General features: G+C 42.3%; 1 protein-coding gene across 3 annotated transcripts in view; it reads right to left on the minus strand.

Moving 5' to 3' along the window:
- Positions 1 to 2,142: 2,142 nt before the first annotated feature.
- LOC147111781 (beta-galactoside alpha-2,6-sialyltransferase 2-like) overlaps positions 2,143 to 21,452 on the minus strand; it is a 245,835-nt gene continuing 226,525 nt past the window's right edge. For all 3 annotated transcript variants that reach the window (XM_085999005.1, XM_085999007.1, XM_085999006.1), the window contains one exon: positions 2,143 to 4,446. In XM_085999005.1, the coding sequence (XP_085855131.1) occupies positions 4,196 to 4,446 (251 nt within the window). In that variant the 3' untranslated portion in view covers positions 2,143 to 4,195. The remainder of the gene's footprint in view (positions 4,447 to 21,452) is intronic.

A 21,452-nucleotide genomic window follows, 5' to 3' on the forward strand; every position in this document is an offset into this window, starting at 1 on the left:
TGCTTAAAGCATTGAAGATGACGATATGCTCATACTTAATCCTTCTTCTCACATCCCACTTCTCCCTCATCACACAATCTCTTCTGACTTACAAGCTGTAGATGGTAAAGAAGAAGAAAGACTTGCATTTATATAGTGCCTTTCATGACCACTGGATGTCTCAAAGCGCTTTGCTGCCAATGAAGTACTTTTTGAAGTGTAGTCACTGTTGTAATGTGGGAAATGTGGCAGCCAATTTGCACACAGCAAGCTCCCACACACAGCAATGTGATAATGAACAGATAATCTGTTTTAGTAATGTCGATTGAGGGATAAATATTGGCCAGGACACCGGGGATAACTCCCCTGCTCTTCTTCGAAATAGTGCCATGGGATCTTTTATGTCCACCTGAGAGATGTGGCTATTTACTATAAGTTATTAGGCAGTGCTGTACTGGAGTGTCAGCCTAGATTTATGTGCTCAGGTCCCTGGAGTGGGACTTGAACCCACAACCTTCTGACTCAGAGGTGAGTGTGCTACCAACTGAGCCACTGGCTGACACATGGTGGAAGCATGCACCTCTTGCTTCACACACTTACACTTGGGGGAGTGACAGTGGTTCCATAGAGGACGACCCTGCTGTCCTCTCTCAGGATGACACATTTGTCCTCCCACCACTGCCACTCCGTCAGTGCCCTTGCTGTTGCCTGTCAGCCAGCCAGTCCAGACCGTTGCTGCCCATGCTGAGGTGGTGCAGTCCACAGCCGTGATTACTTGGCCCAGAGCTGCTCAAGATCGTCCTGCAAGGCCATCTGCAGTGTTCCCCACTGAAAGCCACCAGCCTTCCACCAGCCATGTTACAGCCACTGGGGTAGCACTGCTTAAGAGGCAAAGGTACATGGAAGACAGGCACTAAGGGAATGCACAAGTGTGATTAGTTGACATTTGAATTAAATATTGTTATGGTTTGATTCATAAAGTTGGTTTGGAATGTTTGTTTTGTGGTGGCTTTTACTTCAGAATTGTGGGGAAGAGGGTGCTGTGATCATTAGTAACAGAGGGACGGGTAAGGTGTGGGACTATTGTTGAATGGGGAATTGGGGTTACGTTCACTGGTACCACAGTTGGATGATTCGATCACAGACTGCCTGAGCAGAAAGGGCCTGTCTGGTTTGCCTCTTCCCTTCTGCATCCTCCTCTTCCGCTTTCTCCTCCTTCTCCTCATCCTCCTCAGCTGGTCACCGTATGCCTGGTGGCAAGGGCTGTGCCCTCATGATGGCGAGGTTGTGGAGCATGCAGCAGACCACGATGAATCGTGAGACACACTCTGGTGAGTACTGCAGGGCTCCTCTAGAGTGGTCCAGGCAGCGTAAGTGTTGTTTAAGGATGCCAAAGGTCTGCTCTATCAGGGTGCAGGTCTGCTTGCAACAGGTGGTAGATTTTTGTGAGCACCTCCTTAGTAAAACGAAGACGTCGCACACACTGTTCCTCCTTGAGGTTGAGGTAGGAGAATTGGTCCCTGAAGACTCTGGGTGGATATGGCCTCCTGCTGAGAGCCCTTCTCCCCCTCCTGCCTCTTCTAGCAGCTTGTCCTCCTCTGTGTCGCCTCTGTTCATTCTCCATATCATGCTGCAGGCCAAGGGGGATACAAACTACTATCTGGGAGCAAATGGTCTGAGCAGACCCTTGCAAATCAGTACCAAGTCCTTGAGCACGTGCCACATCACTCCTTGTAGACTTTAGGCAACTTTAAAGAAGTCTGGAAAGCACCAAACACTTGTACAAACTCAGCAACAGCTAGTAGAAATCAGTCAGCAACTAACTTGTAGGTAGGTAATGATCCCTTTAAATAGTGCTGGTGGGGGGGTCCTTCCTGCTGCTGAACACATGTTCAGCTGTGTGAGGTTAAGAGAGGGCGATAGCTCCAGCATTGTGGTCAAAAATCACAGCTCTGGCATCAAATCAGTGTTGCACGCTGATTGATGTCAGAAACTGCCTACTCTGCATACTTACGGTGCATGCTCCTAGCGCTGACGCTAACGCCCTCACCAAAATGGCGTCCAGCGCGGCCCGCATCAGAAGTGTGCGTGCGCTGCTCAGATGCCATTTTAAAGCCAATTTGGCACCTGTAATGCCCAAACAACAGGCGCTACACAACCAAATTATTAGCCCTGATGATTGTTTTATTGCCTATTTATATGGTAAACTTTTCATGCTATGAGTTGCCTAATAACTTATAGTAAATAGCTACATCAGAAGTATCATCATTATAGCAGATTTCATGTGTTAAATCATATTCCATATATCACATTAATGTTAAGCAATATATAAACTGAAATTTCTGGACAAATTCCAAAATTACAGCACACTCTATATGTTCTGACACACGAACATGCACGTTAAAAAGATAATCGCCGGAACTTACAACTTTGGCCATGACATAAAAAATTGGGCGAGATCAGATCAGAAAATCGGGCGGGGTGTATAACGGGCAGCCAATCCCAATCTCGCCCATTTCACACCCCAGCCGAAGTTGAAATTTTCACTCATTATGTTTAGAAAATACAGGATGGTATAATGTGCAAATACAGTAAATTGTCATAAAAAGAATGCTAAGCAGGATTTGATTTCAAATCAAATTCTTAGGGGGTGAAACTGGTAGCGCGGAATGGGTTCAGTGAATTGGCAGCCTGTTTTACATGGCACCCGATTTTTCTTTTCCATTATACTAACGAGGAAATAACCACAAAGAAATTACTTTTTACCAGTAGATGTAACTACTTCATCCAGTAAATATTAGTTTTTAAATTAAAGTTGTGCTAAAGGTGTCTCTTTCCCATCATTCACTACAACAGTACCATTTTTGTTGTCAAGGTACAGTGTGACTACATTATTGATTGTTAAATATTTAGGCCTTAATTCTGAAACCATTTATGAATATTTCTATTAAGGATTTTTCGGGGAGATTTTTGATGAACCATTTTATAGCTTTTTTTGGTGAAGCATTTAATTTTTCCTATATGTCTTCCTGCGGGTCTGCCTAGGCATCAGCAAGGGCACTCTTTAGAGCCCCAAGAGGACCAGAGAGAACGCTGGGGTAACCAGCCCACTGATTTCCCATTTCTTGTTATGCAGAAGTATTTGCCCTCCACTAGAGCCCGCCCCCCGCCCATCATAGCAACATAGCTGAGGTTGTTAACTTGAATGGTGTGAACAACGTCCTATCATGTTGAGGTATTTAGAACTCCCACTCACTGTTGCGTTTGGCAAGGTACTTTGGCTTGATATGCTGCAAATTTTATTGGATTATAGCAACAATAAAAAAAAGTTAACATTCAGGAGTGGAGAGGAGACTTCAGTACACACACCAAATTTCTCAAAATATTGGAGCTCTGGGGAATTAATCTTGTCCAATAAATTTCAGAAAAACGACGGTCTCAAGTATTTATCAATATTAGTTCCAGACATTTTCAGATGCAATATTTAAATATTCCTCTGCATATTCTTTATATTTTGTGCATTTATACTGGCATTGGATTTGGATTTTTTTTTTGATGTAAATATGTTTCCATTTAGAATATCAAATTCAAACTGTTATTACCAGCTGAGCAGAAAGGTGAATAAAGCACAAACAACCCAGCCTCATAGTTTACCACTAAATTACATATTACTGTCATATTATACTGGATTAAAGGAGTCACGTTTTTGAAAAAAGGGATTGCAATTAACTGCAAAGTAATCCACAATGCACCACTTAACTTTTGGCGGTAATTGCCACTAAACGTAAATGCTTAAATAAGAGTTCCAATTGTTTAAAATATCACCTAGCCTATGCTTAAAATATCACCTAACCTAACAACCATTTTTATTTAAAACCACACAGACCCTATTCATACATAATTTGTTAGCACGTTATAGTGGCATGAAAGAAAGCGGGAATCCTTTGTAAGTCTATGGTCTAAATCTTTATCTGAAATTTAACAATTTTAGATGGCGTCCTTTAAATATAGTGTGTTGCAATACATTTGTACAAAATACAAAAGCTTCAATATGATGGAACAGGATTGTTTTGTAGTCTCAATGGCTCATTAACTTGATACTATCCTGAAATTGGTTCTACCTAGTCATTTCAAGTATTTTATTTAAGTTTCAGCATATCTGACATGTTCTGTATTGCACTACATAACCAGCAATCATTCTGCAGCACAAGGTTCATTATTCTCCAGAACACTTCATGGTACTAAAGCCAGGCAGAACAACCTTTCCTTTTGTATATAAATCTGCTTCCATTCCTTTGTTCATCCGTTGCACCAAAAGTTTCTCATATAACAAAGGGTGGTAGGCACCCAGGGTACAGGCAGCATCATAGTATCGCTCATGGTAGTGACAGAGATCTGTCTGTCTGATGGAAGGGATATACTCGTAGATATTGACGTTGTCACACAAGGACATCATAATGAGGATTCCTGAAAAATATTTCAAAACAAATGATGATTACTTCAGCGATTCCACCAAAAAATCCTTAAAATAAAAACAAAATTTTGATTAGATCTTCTATCTATATATTATTAAAATCGGTATGATCTGTCCTCTTTCCATTCAAAAGTTCAGTGAATAGTCCTAATAGGAATGTCAGTGTTAATTGTTTCAATACCTGACGATGATGATGCCGGCCCCACAATAGGATATTCCCATTAATGTGATGACCTGTGACTGTGTAATCCATGCTCTCACCACCAGATGGCAATGTGAAGCAGTTTATCAACCTTCATCTGAAATCTTTTTCACTGCAATTATTATTATTTCCAATATCTAAAATTCTATATTCCAAAACAAGAGTTAAAACAAATATCAAAAAACAAAAAATACATATTTCATGCTGACATGATTACATTTATCTGCTGAATTGTTCATTAAAGTTTTTACTAGAAGCCTCAGCATGGTTGAGAGAGCTTTTAATCACATCTCAGCATTTGCAGGTTTTATACACAGGACAGCTTATACGAGAGTTTATATGGTACAATAAAGAGGCACAGAATCCCCCATCTCTTTCAGATGTTGCTCATCTCATTGTCCTCAACAAGGTGATGTGTCCCCTTGTGTGATACAATAACCAATTTCCCCCAGCACCATAAACATGGTCGATAAAATGTGTGACAAATGCCAATCTAAGCAGCTAAAGTATAGTCTTCACTTAGAAATGAGAAATTACCATGAAGCCTATGTTCCCTTACCACAGGACCATCCTATTAAACTCACTGAGGAGAGGGGCAGGCTGGACGAGGGGTAATAAGACAGGAACAATGTCATATATCTAATGCCAAAGGACAACAGTCCATACGAAGCCCTCTGCTGCACACAACATCCCTTCTCAATTATCTCTGTATTAACAATCCTCTTTGAATAGTCTTGGGTGCTCCCAAATTTGTAGTTTCTTTGAAGCAGGCCTACTCTAACATTTCCAAAGCTTGATGCATATTCCTGCATAGCACTGTGATACAAAATGCAAAATGGCTGGATATCTTTTAAAACTCAATGGGGTAAAATTGAACTTCAGCAGAAGCTCAAAACAAAGGGAAGTTGGGTGGGGTGTATAACGGACGGCCAATCTGCTACCATTCATTTTGCACCTGCCGAAGTTGAGTTTTACCACCAATATATTCTTTAAAAAAATCTATCCTTCATTCCTACAAGAATGTTTCCCTTTCTCTGTTAGAATGCAGCTGAAACCTATGTGAAGGGCTAAGGCCCATAATACTGGACATCACTAAGGTTGAAAAGAATGGGGAAAGAAAATAAGAGATAAAATCAAGAAGTTTTGATTAGGTAACACCAAATTTGGGTTTTAAAAACCTGCAGATTGTAGGAAGAAAGGAAAAATAAGGAAGCACGGAATTCCTCAGTTGTGTGGTCCTCAAATCAGTTGAAATCTTATCCTTTTATTATAAGTATAGTATGTAGTGGCTTTCCAAATGAACTGGTTCATTTACAGCATAATTTGTGATCTATTCTTCATGTTGATATATGATTGAAAAATATATCAAAAATTGTTTCATGATTCAGACTTGTTAAACTATAATGGGCAGGATATTCCGATCCCTACGGGTGGGTACGTGCTGTGTACCCACACGTAGGGACATCAGAAATGCCGGTTTCAGGCATGCCAAGTGCATGCGCTGAAAACCAGCATTTCCGATCTGTCAAGAAAGCTCTTGACAGATCGCACGCCCGCCCTGGAGAAGGGCCTCTGCGGGCGGATAGTTCCACTTTCTGGAGACCATCCGCCCGCAGAAAACCCTTAGAATTCTTACGCCTGGTAAAAGCAGGCGTAAGGCCTGCATTTACCAGGATAAGAGTTGAAAAAAGTAAAAAAAAAAAAAAAACATTTTTTTCTCCACTCATTTATCATTTAAAAATACTTTTAAAAAGGTAAGTTTATTTTTAGCCCTGTAAAAAACTTTAATTATTTTTTTCAAAAAATTAAATTTTTGTTTAAAATATTTAATTTATTGTAATTTCAACTAATTTTAAAAATGTGATTTAAAAAAACATATATTTAATGTTTTAAAGTGTTTTTGGGGTGATCTCCATTTATATATTTGACAGGTCTATCTGTCAAGTGTATGAAGGGAGATTCCCTTCTTTGATTGGCTCCCCATGGCCCACGTGATCCCAGGGATGCTTGCGAACCACATGCGCCTCTGGGATACGTAGGCCCTGCGCACTTGGAGTTGGAGAGGCCCAGGAGCGGAACTATACGCACCTTGGGAGCCCTCAAGTAAGTGCGTAGATTTTTTCCAGATCAGAGGCCTCCGCACACGGGAAGCCTCTGATCAGAAAATACAGCCCTTTATCAATGGTTTATAACTATAATAATTGCTTTTTCATAGACAGGGTCACTGGCAAGGCTTGGAAGCTAAGCTAGAGCCAGGCCTGGTTAGTACCTGGAGGGGTGACCATCAGGGAAGACCAGGTGCAGAAGGTCACGGAAGGAGCCCCGGGAGGGGCGGCTGGTGAGCAGGCCCGGGCGTTGGGCTGAAGATTGTCGGACAGGAGGAATGGTGGAAATGGAATGGCGGTGCGCATAGACGCAGCGGCTTTGCTTCTCCCAGGATGGTGCTATTTACGTTTAATGTTAATGTTATTTGTACTAGACTCATGGGAGCTTGCAAGATCACATTTCGTTGTGCATTGTACAATGACAATAAAGTTGAATTATTATTATTATTATTATTATTATTAATAATAATTTGTTTTTACTCCCTCTCCTCCAGTTTTACAGATGTCTGCTCAGTCTTCTCTGCTGTAAACCCATCTCAGCAACTACTACTTCAAACCCACACTGGCCAAAAAACATAGCTCTTCAAAAAAAACAACAAAGATCTGGAAATGCTGAATGGCTTGTAGTTCTCTGAAGCTTTTAGCAGAAAATAAGAATGTGCAGAAATCTTTTCCAACAATTAGGGATGCTAAACTACAATAGAGGAAATTTTGGAACAGAGAGAAACAATAAGTACTATAGACCTCCAAGATTTGTTTATAATATAGCATCTTAAAATCATATTTGTATTGCCTAACAAGATCTCTTTTAATCTTAAAATTCAGGATCTTGCAAATGTATCTCCTTTTGTAAGTCAGCTTACAGTTTTGAATTAGAAACATTGCATCCATAAACTTTGAGAGGTTGATTTACTTTGAAGAGTAAGATGTACTTGGCTGTTTTAGCATTGAAATATCACTATTGGTATTGCCCAAATGGATGGTAACAGTGGAGCTAACACCTTGTTTTAAAGTTGTTTTTTGTTAATTTAAAAGACACAAATTACAGAGTTTCAAACTGGAAGCAAAAATGTCTAATGCTAGATAGTCAGAAAAAGGGAGGCATCTTGCCAATGGGAAAAGAATATTTTAGAAAAAGAGTTCAGTTTTTCTGTGAAGATTACACCTTCGAATCTATCCCACGATATACTTACTATAGTCAATTTTCTACGCAATCTTTGAGTTTTCAAAACCTTCTTGTAGCCAGGAATTACCAGCTCAAACATTCAACTTTCTTATGACATTGGGTGGGAAAGTTGAATTGCTCTGGTCGCTATGTGTAGCAACACTCTAAGTGCATTCAGAAAGAACATTTTCACTATAATAGTGACCTGAATAGTGCTCCCTCCATTTTTTCTTTTTGGTTTTATGTGTGGCATAGTCAAAAATATATATTACTATATCTATGTATAACTTAGGTTTATAATTTTAAAAGAAAGAAAGAAGAAGCTTGCTATGTCGTGCCTTATCTAAGGGTCCAACATGAAATGAGGAGCATAACTCAACCCAGTTCCTAGTAGGCAGGGGCTGACAGCATAAAAATGCAGAAATCCAGAGTGAAATTTAAAGAGACCACAACCAAATGAACAGATGAAAAGAAAATATAACAACAACAACTTGCATTTATATAGTGCCTTTAACATGGTAAAACATCCCAAGGCGCTTCACAAGAGTGTTATCAAACAAAATTTGACACTAAGCCATATAAGGAGATATTAGGACAGGTGATCAAAAACTGCCTCAGAGAGGTCGACTATTGAACCTGAGTGGAATATTGGTTAGTTCTGAGAGCCTGATATGATCCCTGGACCGGCTGAGAAAGATCCAGTGGTAAAGTAACCCTGGCTTATTGTTTTTGGAGGAAATTGACTTAAGGACTGCCTTCCTAACCACCCGGGGTGGGTGATGGTTTTGTTCTTCATTGTTCTTTTTGAACGTCATATGTTTTTGGATTTTTGCCAGACGTGAACCTTTTTCCCTGTTTTCTAAAAATAAAACACAGCTAACTGCTGTTTTTCAGTTACCTATCTTGTGACTGTGCTTGTGTCCTCCACTTCCCGCATCAACACACCCTTCGGTTTAGGTGCTGGTTGATTACACAAGGTAGTGAACAGAACAGAAACAGTATAACAACAGAAATTGCTGGAAAAACTCAGCAGGTCAGGGAACATCCATGGAGAGAAATTTGAGTTGATGTTTCGGGTCGAAACCCTTCTTCAAAACTGGAAAGAAAAGAAAATAGATCGAAGGCAGGGCTGCGATCGAACAAAAGAAGTAAAAGAGACAATAAAAGGTATTCGAAACCAGATGAGATGGTAATAGGCCAGTGGAGACAAAAGACAGCTGAGATTAGGTGTAAAGTGTGCTGGCAGGATAGGAGACAGCTGCCAGGTGGGAGAGAAAAACAAAAGGAAAGGGGGGGGGGAAGGAAGACCCAAAACAAAGGGGTGGAAAAATTATAAGTAAAAAAGTAATAGGGGCCGAGGTTATGATCTGAAATTGTTGAACTTGATATTTAGTCCGGAAGGCTGCAAAGTGCCTAATCGGGAGTACCTTCACCACAGGGACTGCAGCGGTTCAAGAAGGGCAACTAGAAATGGGCAATAAATCCTGGCCTTGCCAGTGATGCCCATGAACGAATAAAAAATAATCACTACTTTATATTTATTCTGTTAAAGCTCACACAGTTTCCCAATTAAAAGTTTAGGACAGTTGGAAAATCAGGAGAAGTGTAAAACGGGCCGCTGATTCCCTATCACCCCATTTTTCACCAGACGATAAAAGTTAAAATTACCCCCAATTAGTTAAATATTCATTGTGGAGCTTTTCATAAAACTACATTAGTATTATTCTCTCACTTTTAAGCATGACCTCCAAATGTGCTCAGACCATAGAATGTTGATCTTCTTGCTCCAGTGATTAAGAATCCTATTTGAAAGTAGCAGTACACCAATGAGCTATACCACAGATTAATATCTGGGAACAGTAGCATAATGATTATGTTACTGGACTAGTAATTACTAGGCCTGGACTAATAATCCAGAGATTGTGAGAATTTGAATTCAGTTTAAAAAATCTGGAAATAAAAAACATGAAGTTGTCGGAAAAATTAATGTCCTTTAGGGAAGGGAAGGAAAGCTGCCGTCCTTGCCTGGAGAGTTGTGACTCCAGTCCCACACCAACGTGGTTTACACTTAACTGTCCTTCAGGGAGAACCAGTGGATGTGGTGTATTTGGATTTTCAGAAGGCATTCGATAAGGTGCCACACAAGAGGTTATTAAACAAAATTAGGGCTCATGGGATTGGGGGATAATATACTAGCATGGATTGAGGATTGGTTAATGGACAGAAAACAGAGAGTAGGAATAAATGGGTCATTTTCGGGTTGGCAGGCTGTAACTGTTGAGGTACCGCAAGGATCAGTGCTTGGGCCTCAGTTATTCACAATCTACATCAATGATTTGGATGAGGGGACCAAATGTAATATATCCAAGTTTGCTGCTGATACAAATCTAGGTGGGAATGTAGGTTGTGAGGAGGATGCAAAGCGGCTTCAAGTGGATATAGACAGGTTAAACTGTTAAGTATGTGTATTGTATTGAACAATTAACACAAAGACTTAAACGTATAACTCAAACAGGCCTTTACTGGTTGGAGGTAGGGACTGCACATAGGTCTTTACTTCATGCCCACAGGCGGGAACTGAGGGGGATCAGTACCCACAGTACTATTTATACCCCTATGGCCAGGAGTGGTACTGCGTATCACTACGCCCAACAAGTAGTGCAGTCCTGTCCATAGGTTCAAAGTAGCACACATATTACATACACAACATTCCTCCCTTCCTAGCTTTACAGTCATCTCCCCATTTAACATAACGTAATAACATATATACATATATAACTTCAGGTTTACATAACAGAATAACATAGATACATAGATAACTTCATGTCAAAAACAGATCACAGATTCAGTCTCTGCGGAAAACAGTTCACAGATTCAATCTCTGTGGTGTAGTCGGTTCACGTTGCTAGAGTGACTCATTCAATAGTCCTTCCATGGATTTAACAGTTTGAACTTCCGAACTGAATTGGCTCCGTTCGGAGGGACCACGTGTGTGATCTGGTAGAGGTGATAATGGTTCAGATGGGTCATCTTCTGTTTTTACTTTTCCTTTTCTGCTTCTTGGAGACTCTCTGGGCTCCATTGTCAGCTGCCACAGCTGCCAGCTGCATGCGCAGTTCCTCCTTCTCTTCCTCCTGTTTCCGTCGTAGAGCCAGCTTCTCCCGATGTTCCGTAGACTTTTGGTGCTCCTCCATGATTTCTGCACTTTGGGAGTCGAAGTTACAAGCTGGGCAGGACAGGACATCGTAATATTCGGTGTCGTCCTGAGCTAGACCAGTGAGAGGGTCGTCTATTTCCTCCATACCTAGCTGGACGTTAGCCAGCTCTTGTTCCAAATCCAGACATCTTTCCTGAAGAGACTTCTTCATGTGTACCTCTGCATCCAGCTTTTTCTGGGCTTTCAGCAAGTCGTTTACTAGTGACCTCATTTGTGATTTTAATACTTCAACTTCCTTTGGAGATTGATTGATCGGACTATGCAATCCCTCTACCGGAGCAGCTGTTTCAGCGGTCTGTTGTTCTACGTTGACGTGAGTCAGCGTACTTTTGGCATCCAAGGGCTGCTCTGTTGCAGTCATCTCAGTCTGTGTTGCCACCTCAGCTCTTCCAATAACCTTTGAGAGCTCTGAACCCCTTTCGTTTGAATATTGAAGTTCATGTTCAAGTTTTTCCCATTTCAGAGTCCTGTCCTTCAGCATATGCAGGAGTTGGCTGACCGTTAACTCCTCTGACATCAGACGTTTTGTGTGCTCCTGCTCCATTTTCTCCATCAGCTGCTTCTGTTGTCTTTCCAGATTCTCCAACTCTATATCAAAGAACTCTTTCGTTGCATTCAACTCTTGCTCAAAACGGCGAAGCATTTGTTCTAATTGCTGTTGTAGTTTGAAATGGAGTTGAGTTCGAGCCCGATGTCCCTCAGAAATGGGCACATCAGTAGACTTGCCAGACTCAGAATCCACAGTTAAACTATGTTGTTGTTGCTCAGTGGAATTCTGTGCTGAAACTTTGTCTTTTGCACCTGAGTTGGGCTTACCATCATCCGTTCCAGAGTCTGGGCCGACTATCTTCACCGAGTTCTCACTCGTTATTGTTTGTAGGAAATGCCAGTCCATATTCATTTTCCTAATCCACTCCCGTCCTAGTAGTGGAGGACCTCCTTCAGATATCACATATAAGTCCATTATTTGACTGTCTTCGCCCTTGTGGGCCACTGCAACCTCTATTTTCCCGATGGGGTACACTCTTTGCCCCGTGTATGTTTTCAATATAATCCCCGTATCCTGTAGGGGAATATGTTGGAATAACTTTCCGTAATCTTTCTTATTTATGACCGTCAATGCCGATCCAGTGTCCAATTCCAGTTTTACTTGGACTCCTTCTATCTGAAGAGTGACCCAAATTGTCTGGAGGTCTGCACCCTTACCAGCGTTGAGTACTCTTAAGCTAGCCAGTTCATTACAGCTTAAGCTAGCCAGTTCATTACTGCTAGCGTCTGAATCGGACTCCTGTTCGGTCACCTTGTGTACCTTTGCGTATTTTCCTTGCGGTGACTTCTTGTTGCTGGTCTTCTTCCCTGACCTGCATACTCTAGCTATATGTCCAAGCCTACCACAAGTTCTACATTCTTGGTTTTTAAACCAACACTGGTTCTGATCATGCGTTGTCTTTCCACAACGATAACATTTGCCAGAACTCACACCCAATTTGTGTGCACTGAGCTCCGGTGACCGTAGCTGCATTACTGCCGTGCCTCTCGCTGCGGCTTCGTGTGCTGCTGCCATAGTGACCGCCTTCTCAAGCGTCAGCTCATTCTCCTCGAGCAGTCGCTTTTGTGTATCCTGTTTAAATAAACCACACACAAATTTGTCTCGTAGTGCATCTGTCAATCCCGTTCCAAACTGGCAATATTTCGCTAATTTACGCAATTCCAGCAAATATTCAGCATTGCTTTCATGCTGTAGCTGCCTTCTGTCGTAAAATTTAAATCGTTCCGCTAGCATCAGCGGCGTGGGGTTTAGATGATCTTTCAGGACAGTAACAATCTCATCGAACGTCTTATCCGCCGGTTCATCTGGTGATAACAGGTGTTTCAATTGCCCGTACGTCTTCGCACCCATTAAATTTAATAATGTTAGAGCTTTATCTTGGTCACGAATTTTATTGGCCTTACAATAATTTTTTACTCTTTCAACATATATGGCCCAATCTTCGAGGTCACTATCAAAGGTGCTAATATTCCCGTGTTTAGGCATTGTAGATTTGCAATTTCTCAGATTTTATTTTCTTTACTTGTTATCAAAGATGGCAGCTTCCCGCTCTTGCCGTCGTCCTCCGCCCACAAAATGGCGGTTTTCCCGCGCTTGGCGGTCTTCACCCGTCCCCCGACGCCGTCTCCCTTCAGCCCTCGAGTGCGGCCCTTATCTTCGCCGCGATCGATAGCCCGCGCTGTGCACCGCGACTCTCGCACCTTGAGCTTCTGCAGCCGCCGCGCCTTTCAGTCCGAGTGCGGCTCTTATCTTTGGTCCCGATCGCTGGCCCGGCTGCGCCCCTCACTTCAAAGCGGCCCAGCCCTTATCTGCCGATCGCTATCGCCCTACCTCTCTCTCTTCCCCAGTCCTGTCTTTACTCCGGTTCACAAGCTGATGGAGGCTTCAGGGTCCTAATGCCTGTCTCTTCCAGTCGCTGGAAGCTGTCAGGATTTCTGCTGCCCTTCAGTTTTGAGTGGGGTGTTGAGGATTGAAACCTCTCTTCAACGTCCTGTCTTTGGACGAAGCCGCCTGGAATAACTGCCGCAGGGTAAGAGCCTGACTCGTCGCCAGTGTTAAGTATGTGTATTGTATTGAACAATTAACACAAAGACTTAAACGTATAACTCAAACAGGCCTTTACTGGTTGGAGGTAGGGACTGCACATAGGTCTTTACTTCATGCCCACAGGCGGGAACTGAGGGGGATCAGTACCCACAGTACTATTTATACCCCTATGGCCAGGAGTGGTACTGCGTATCACTACGCCCAACAAGTAGTGCAGTCCTGTCCATAGGTTCAAAGTAGCACACATATTACATACACAACATAAACGAGTGGGCAAGAACATGGCAAATGGAATATAATGTGGAGAAATGTGAAGTTATCCACTTTGGTAGGAAAAAAGAAAAGCAGAGTATTTTTTTAAATGGTGAGGGATTGGGAAATGTTGGGTGTTCAGAGGGATCTGGGTGTCCTTGTACATAAATCACTGAAAGTTAACATGCAGGTATAGCAAGCAATTAGGAAAGCAAATGGTATGTTGGCCTTTATTACAAGAGGATTTGAGTATAAGAGTAATGATGTCTTACTGCAATTATATAGGGCCCTGATGAGACCACACCTGGAGTATTGTGAACAGTTCTGATTTCCTTACCTAAGGAAGGATATACTTGCCATAGAGGGAGTGCAACGAAGGTTCACCAGACTGATTCCTGGGATGGGGGGATTGTCCTTTGAGGAGAGATTGAGTAGACTAGGCCTATATTCTCTAGAGTTTAGAAACATACAAAATTCTTACAGGGCTTGACAGGGTAAATGCAGGGAGGATGTTTCCCCTGACTAGGACCAGGAGTCACAGTCTCAGAATAATGGGTCGGCCATTTAGGACTGAGATGAGGAGAAATTTCTTCACTCAGAGGGTGGTGAATCTTTGGCATTCTCTACCCTAGAGAGCTGTGGAGACTCAGTCGTTGAGTATATTCAAGAGAGAGATCGACAGATTTTTGAATATTAAGGGAATCAAGGGATATGGGGATAGTGGAGGAAAGTGAAATTGAGGTAGTAGATCAGCTATGATCTTATTGAATGGCGGAGCAGGCTCAAGGGGCCGAATGGCCTACTCCAGCTCCTATTTCTTATGTTCTTATGTAAGTGGCCTAGCAAGCCACTCGTTTGTATTAAACCACTAAAAAGAATAACAAGACCATGAGCACATGGACTGCAGTGGTTCAGTAAAAGGCTCACCATCACCTTCTCAGGGCAACCCGGGATGGGCAATAAATCCCACCCTTGCCAGCGATGCTCACATTCTGAGAATAAAAAGAAGGCGGCAAGTCAAACAGGAATTTGGTATTTTCGGTTCTATTTCGGAAAGCTGAAGATCAAATGGGCTGAAGGGCCTTCCACATGTGGGAAATTGTAGTTGGGAATTTTGCAGGGGAGAAGTTCTAATAAGCAAAGTTCAAGTATGAATACTTAACACACTTGGAATACATTCCCACATGCATTATTTTTACATGGGAATTAACCAAACGGATAAAAATATTACACAGAAGGTAGTAAGAATGTGTTGTGCACTCGTATATGAACATCGCTAACCACAACTGCCACCCTGTGAAGTTCTTAGCTGCAATTTCCCACACAGAAACTTACTAATCATGACCTTGCCAGGAGAGAGTTGGGGGGTGGGGGTGACAGGTGCAATGAGTGCAGACTATGGTGATGATTAAGGTGTGGGGGATGGAGGAAATGACAGGGACAGTCATCCCGAACTGCCCTTGTGGCATTGGCAGTTTGGCAGGTCGTGTGCCCGAACCCTAGGCCAATATTCACAAGTGAATTAGGTAATCTTTTCATGTAAAATACAAAAAGATGATAAACTGGTGTAACCTCCCAATTAATAAATGTCAGACAATCTTAGCTGTGGAAAAGGTGAGTTTTATATTGTACAATTTAATTAGTGGAGCATAAACACCAGCATGGACTGTAAATTCTATGCAATATAATTATAGTAGATGCATTGCTGATCATCTTCCAACATTCGATGGAATCTGGAACAGTACCCATGGATTGGAGGGTAGCTAATGTTACCCCACTATTCAAAAAATGTGGTAGAGCGAAAACGGGGAATTATAGACCGGTAAGCCTGACATCGGTAGTGGGGAAAATGCTAGAGACCATTATAAAACATGTAATAGCAGAGCACTTGGAAAACAGTGACAGGATCGGACAAAGTCAACATGGATTTATAAAAGGTAAATCGTGCTTGACTAATCTACTGGAATTTTTTGAGGATGTAACTGGTAAAATAGATAAGGGAGAACCAGTGGATGTGGTGTATTTGGACTTTCAGAAGGCTTTCGATAAGGTCCCGCATAAGAGATTAGCATGTAAAGTTAAGGCACATGGGATTGGGGGCAAGGTATTGACTTGGATAGAGAACTGGTTGGCAGACAGAAAGCAAAGAGTTGGAATAAACGGGTCTTTTCCCGAGTGGCAGGCAGTGACTAGTGGGGTACCGCAGGGATCAGTCCTTGGACCCCAGCTATTCACAATATATATTAATGATCTAGACAAGGGAACTAGATGTAATATCTCCAAATTTGCAGATGACACAAAGCTGGGTGGGCATGTGTGCTGTGAGGAGGATGCCGAGAAACTCTAGGATGATTTGGACAGGTTGGGTGACTGGGCAGAAATATGGCAGATGCAATATAACATGGATAAATGTGAGGTTATCCACTTTGGTGGCAAAAACAGGAAGACAGATTATTATCTGAATGGCAATAGGTTGGGAGAAGGGGAAGTGCAACGAGACCTGGGTGTCCTTGTGCACCAGTCGCTGAAGGTAAGCGTGCAGGTGCAGCAGACGGTTAAGAAGGCAAATGGTATGTTGGCCTTCGTAGCGAGAGGGTTTGAGTACAGGAACAAGGATGTCTTGCTGCAGTTGTACAGGGCCTTGGTGAGACCACATCTTGAGTATTGTGTGTAGTTTTGGTCGCCTTATCTGAGGAAGGATGTTCTTGCCATGGAAGGAGTTCAGCGAAGATTCACCAGGCTGATACCTGGGATGGCAGGAATGACGTATATGGAGAGATTGGGTCGATTGGGCTTGTACTCGCTGGAGTTTAGAAGAATGAGAGGGGATCTCATTGAAACTTATAAAATTCTGACAGGACTGGACAGACTAGATGCAGGAAGGATGTTCCCGATGGTCGGGGAGTCCAGAACCAGGGGTCACAGTCTAAGGATAAGGGGTAGGCCATTTAGGACAGAAATAAGGAGGAATTTATTCACCCAGATAGTGGTGAACCTGTGGAATTCTCTACCACAGAAGGCAGTAGAGGCCAATTCATTAAATATATTCAAGAAGGAGTTGGATATATTTCTTAAGGCTAAAGGGATCAAGGGATATGGGGAGAAAGCAGGGACAGGGTACTGAATGTGGATGATCAGCCATGATCGCATTGAATGGCGGAGCAGGCTCGAGGGGCCAAATGGCCTACTCCTGCTCCTATCTTCTATGTTTCTATGTTTCTATATTTTATTCATTTATGGATTTTGGTTTGAAGGTTTTAAGCATGATGGGTTTCTTCACAACAGAGAAAAACAACATCCTGAAAAATCTACTCCGTTTGTCCAATATGGAGTGCACACTCTCTTCCCTTTAGGGGCACATCTCAAAGGACACTGGTACAGATTGACAGGCACCAAGGCTTTGGGACTCTCAAGGGCAATTAGGGATGGGTAATAAATGCTGGCCTTGCCAGCAACGCCCACATCCCGTGAATGAATACATTTTTTAAAAAGTGGTGCAGCGCTACTATTAGAGCTTTACCAGCTAAAACTATATGCAGCTTACCCACTACAGAGCATTGGCAAGCTTCCTGCCTCTTAACCAATTGGAACCAACCTACCTGATAGGATATTTGCTTGCAGAGTTAGTAGATGTCAAATGGGATGTATCCATGGCCCGAGTGATAAATTTGGTTGGGTTCAGTATACACCTTCAGATCCAACTAGAGGAACTAGTGTTTTCCTATTCACTCTATCAAAACTCTGCATAATTTCAAAAAAATCTCCATTAAATCTCCTCTTAGCCTTCCCTGCATCAATGGGAATAGCCCCAGTATCTCAAGTCTCTCCTCATAATTATAGGTTCCCTTCCCTGGCATCAGCCTGGTAAATTTACATTATACTATGGCTTTAATACCATTTCTATAATCTACATACAGTACTCTAACTGTGGCCTAACTAATATTTGTATAAATTCCTCATTACCTTTTTAGTCTTGCACTCTATACAGCTATGTATCATACCAAAAATGCGGTTAGGTATTTTTGTATGGCTTTATCTAAATGCACTCGCATTTTTGGGAATTATGTATTTGAACCCTTCGGCCTCTCTGTTCATCCACATCCTTCAGTGACTTTCCATAAAGTATATACTCCCATTCCTTGTTTTTTACCTCACACTTATCTATGTTAAATTTCATTTGCCATCTGTCTACCCATTCTGTTGCTCTTTCTTCCTGAAGTCTTTTACAGTCCCTCAGTATTGTTGACTCAGAGACAAGGGTCTCAATTTAAAAAAAGGAAACTACGATGGTCTGAGGGGCGAGTTGGATAGGATTGAGTGGGGAATGGCGCTCAAAGGGTTGACGGTGGATAGGCAATGGCAAACATTCAAAGACCGAATGGATGAGCTACAGAATTTGTTCATCCCAGTTTGGCATAAAAATAAAACAAAAAAGGTGACTCAACCGTGGCTAACAAGGGAAATTAGGGATAGCATAAGATCCAAGAAGAGGACATATAAATTGGCTAGAAAAAGCAATAATCCTGAGGATTGGGAGCAGTTTAGGAGTCAACAAAGGAGGACAAAGGGATTAATTAAGAAAGGGAAAATAGAATATGAGAGTAAGTTGGCAGGGAACACAAAAACTGACTAAAAGCTTTTATAGATATGTGAAGAGAAAAAGATTGGTGAAGTCAAGCATAGATCCCTTACAGTCAGAATCAGGGGAATTTATAATGGGAATGGCAGACCAACTAAATACATACTTTGGTTCTGTCTTCACAAAGGAGGACACAAATAACCTCCCAGAGATGCCGGGAACATAGGGTCTGATGAAAGAGAGGAACTGAAAGAAATCAGTATTTGTAGGAAAATGGTGTTAGGAAAATTGATGGGACTGAAGGCCGATAAATCCCCAGGGCCTGATGGTCTACATCCCAGGGTACTTAAGGAAGTGGCCCTAGAGATAGTAGATGCATTACTGGTCATCTTCCAGAACTCGATAGACTCTGGAACGGTACCCATGGATTGGAGGGTAGCTAATGTTACCCCACTATTCAAAAAAGGTGGTAGAGAAAAAGCGGGGAATTATAGACTGGTAAGCCTGACATCGGTAGTGGGGAAAATGCTAGACTCTATTATAAAAGATGTAATAGCAGAGCACTTGGAAAGCAGTGACAGGATCGGACAAAGTCAACATGGATTTACAAAAGGTAAATCATGCTTGACTAATCTACTGGAATTTTTTGAGGATGTAACTGGTAAAATAGATAAGGGAGAACCAGTGGATGTGGTGTATTTGGACTTTCAGAAGGCTTTCGATAGGGTCCCACATAAGAGATTAGCGTGCAAAATTAAGGCACGTGGGATTGGGGGCAAGGTATTGACTTGGATAGAGAACTGGTTGGCGGACAGAAAGCAAAGAGTTGGAATAAACGGGTCGTTTTCCGAGTGGCAGGCAGTGACTAGTGGGGTACCGCAAGGATCGGTCCTAGGACCCCAGCTGTTCACAATATATATTAATGATCTGGACGAGGGAATTGGATGTAATATCTCCAAATTTGCAGACGACACAAAGCTGGGCGGGAGGGTAAGCTGCGAGGAGGATGTCGGGAAACTCCAGTACGATTTGGACAGGTTGGGTGATTGGGCAGAAACATGGCAAATGCACTATAATGTGGATAAATGTGAGGTTATCCACTTTGGTGGCAAAAACAGGAAGGCAGATTATTACTTGAATGGCAATAGATTGGGAGAAGGGGAAGTGCAAAGAGACCTGGGTGTCCTTGTGCACCAGTCGCTGAAGGTAAGCATGCAGGTGCAGCAGGCGGTTAAGAAGGCAAATGGTATGTTGGCTTTCGTAGCAAGAGGGTTCGAGTACAGGAACAAGGATGTCTTGCTACAGTTGTACAGGGCCTTGGTGAGACCGCACCTTGAATATTGTGTGCAGTTTTGGTCACCTTACCTGAGGAAGGACGTTCTTGCCATGGAGGGAGTGCAGCGAAGATTCACCAGGCTGATACCTGGGATGGCAGGAATGACGTATGAGGAGAGATTGTGTCGATTGGGCTTATACTCACTGGAGTTTAGAAGATTGAGAGGGGATCTCATCGAAACCTATAAAATTCTGTCAGGTCTGGACAGACTAGATGCAGGAAGGATGTTTCTGATGGCCGGGGAGTCCAGAACCAGGGGTCATAGTCTAAGGATAAGGGGTAAGCCATTTAGGACTGAAATGAGGAGGAATTTCGTCACCCAGAGTGGTGAACCTGTGGAATTCTCTGCCACAGAGGGCGGTGGAGGCTAGTTCATTAAATATATTCAAGAAAGAGTTGGATATATTTCTTGAGGCTAAAGGGATCAAGGGATATGGGGAAAAGGCAGGGACAGGGTACTGAATTTGGATGATCAGCCATGATCACATTGAATGGCGGAGCAGGCTCGAAGGGCCGAATGGCCTACTCCTGCTCCTATCATCTATGTTTCTAACCTCACCGACATAAAATCAGGAGACAAACACTTAAAAATCATAAGATTTCGTATAGATATCATGAGTTGCTGTTTTTTCCCCAATCCGACCCCTCGGTGACCTTTGCTCTCGGACAGGAATCTCATTCTGCGACCTTTGCTCCCAGACAGGAAGCGCATTCGGCCATCACTAACCGATTACTGACATAACAACATAATTAGGAGCAGAAGTAGGCCATACGGCCCCTGGAGCCTGCTCTGCCATTCAATATGATCATGGCAGCTCCTGGCCCTCAACTCCACTTTCCCGCCCGATCCATATCTTACAGCAGTGTATCTGCACGATTTTGCACTGATATATGAGCATTTAAAAAAAAGTCAGGACAGACTTTATTACAAACTGTTAGTAAATGACTCAGGGTGGAGGGGGGGGGGGGAAGGATCACATTTAATAATTAAAACTAAAAAAAAACAAGCCCCGCTAAATTGCTGCACCGCCTCAGTAGGTTGAATGACAAGGGCAATTAATAAAGCCCTGCTGCTTGCTATTAGCTACACACCAAACGAGCAAGTTTTAAAAATGTTTTTAAATTTAAACATTAATCTTTTCATACAGAAACTGTGTGCCCTTGTCTCGAGTGAGGGAATGTGGTCGCTGTGATAAAAGGTTCTGAGAACAATACCTTTCCCAGGTCTACGTTCCAATTTTCTGCAACAAGCGATTTTTCCACACGCGCTTCCTAGGTAGCTTTTTTCTCACTTATTATTACCAACAAAAATTGGTCGACTAATATAGTTGCGAACCTGTGAGTTTTTACAAGTACCATCTTCATGCAACTATAAGGAGAAAGAACCCCAGCCTAAGCTGGAATAGGAGCTAAAAGCAAATTTTAATGTTCCAAAGGGAGCTCTAGTTCGTATTTCTTCCATTTTTAAGAAATATTATAATCATTGTCCAGGAGGATTTCAGCACCTTTGTCAGCTCTTCTCTGAATTTTCTCTGGGCAGCTGCATC

Source organism: Somniosus microcephalus, chromosome 10, assembly GCF_052327205.1.
Source record: "Somniosus microcephalus isolate GS21.2 chromosome 10, FLI_Smic_1.0, whole genome shotgun sequence".
NCBI classification, from domain to species: Eukaryota; Metazoa; Chordata; class Chondrichthyes; order Squaliformes; family Somniosidae; genus Somniosus; species Somniosus microcephalus.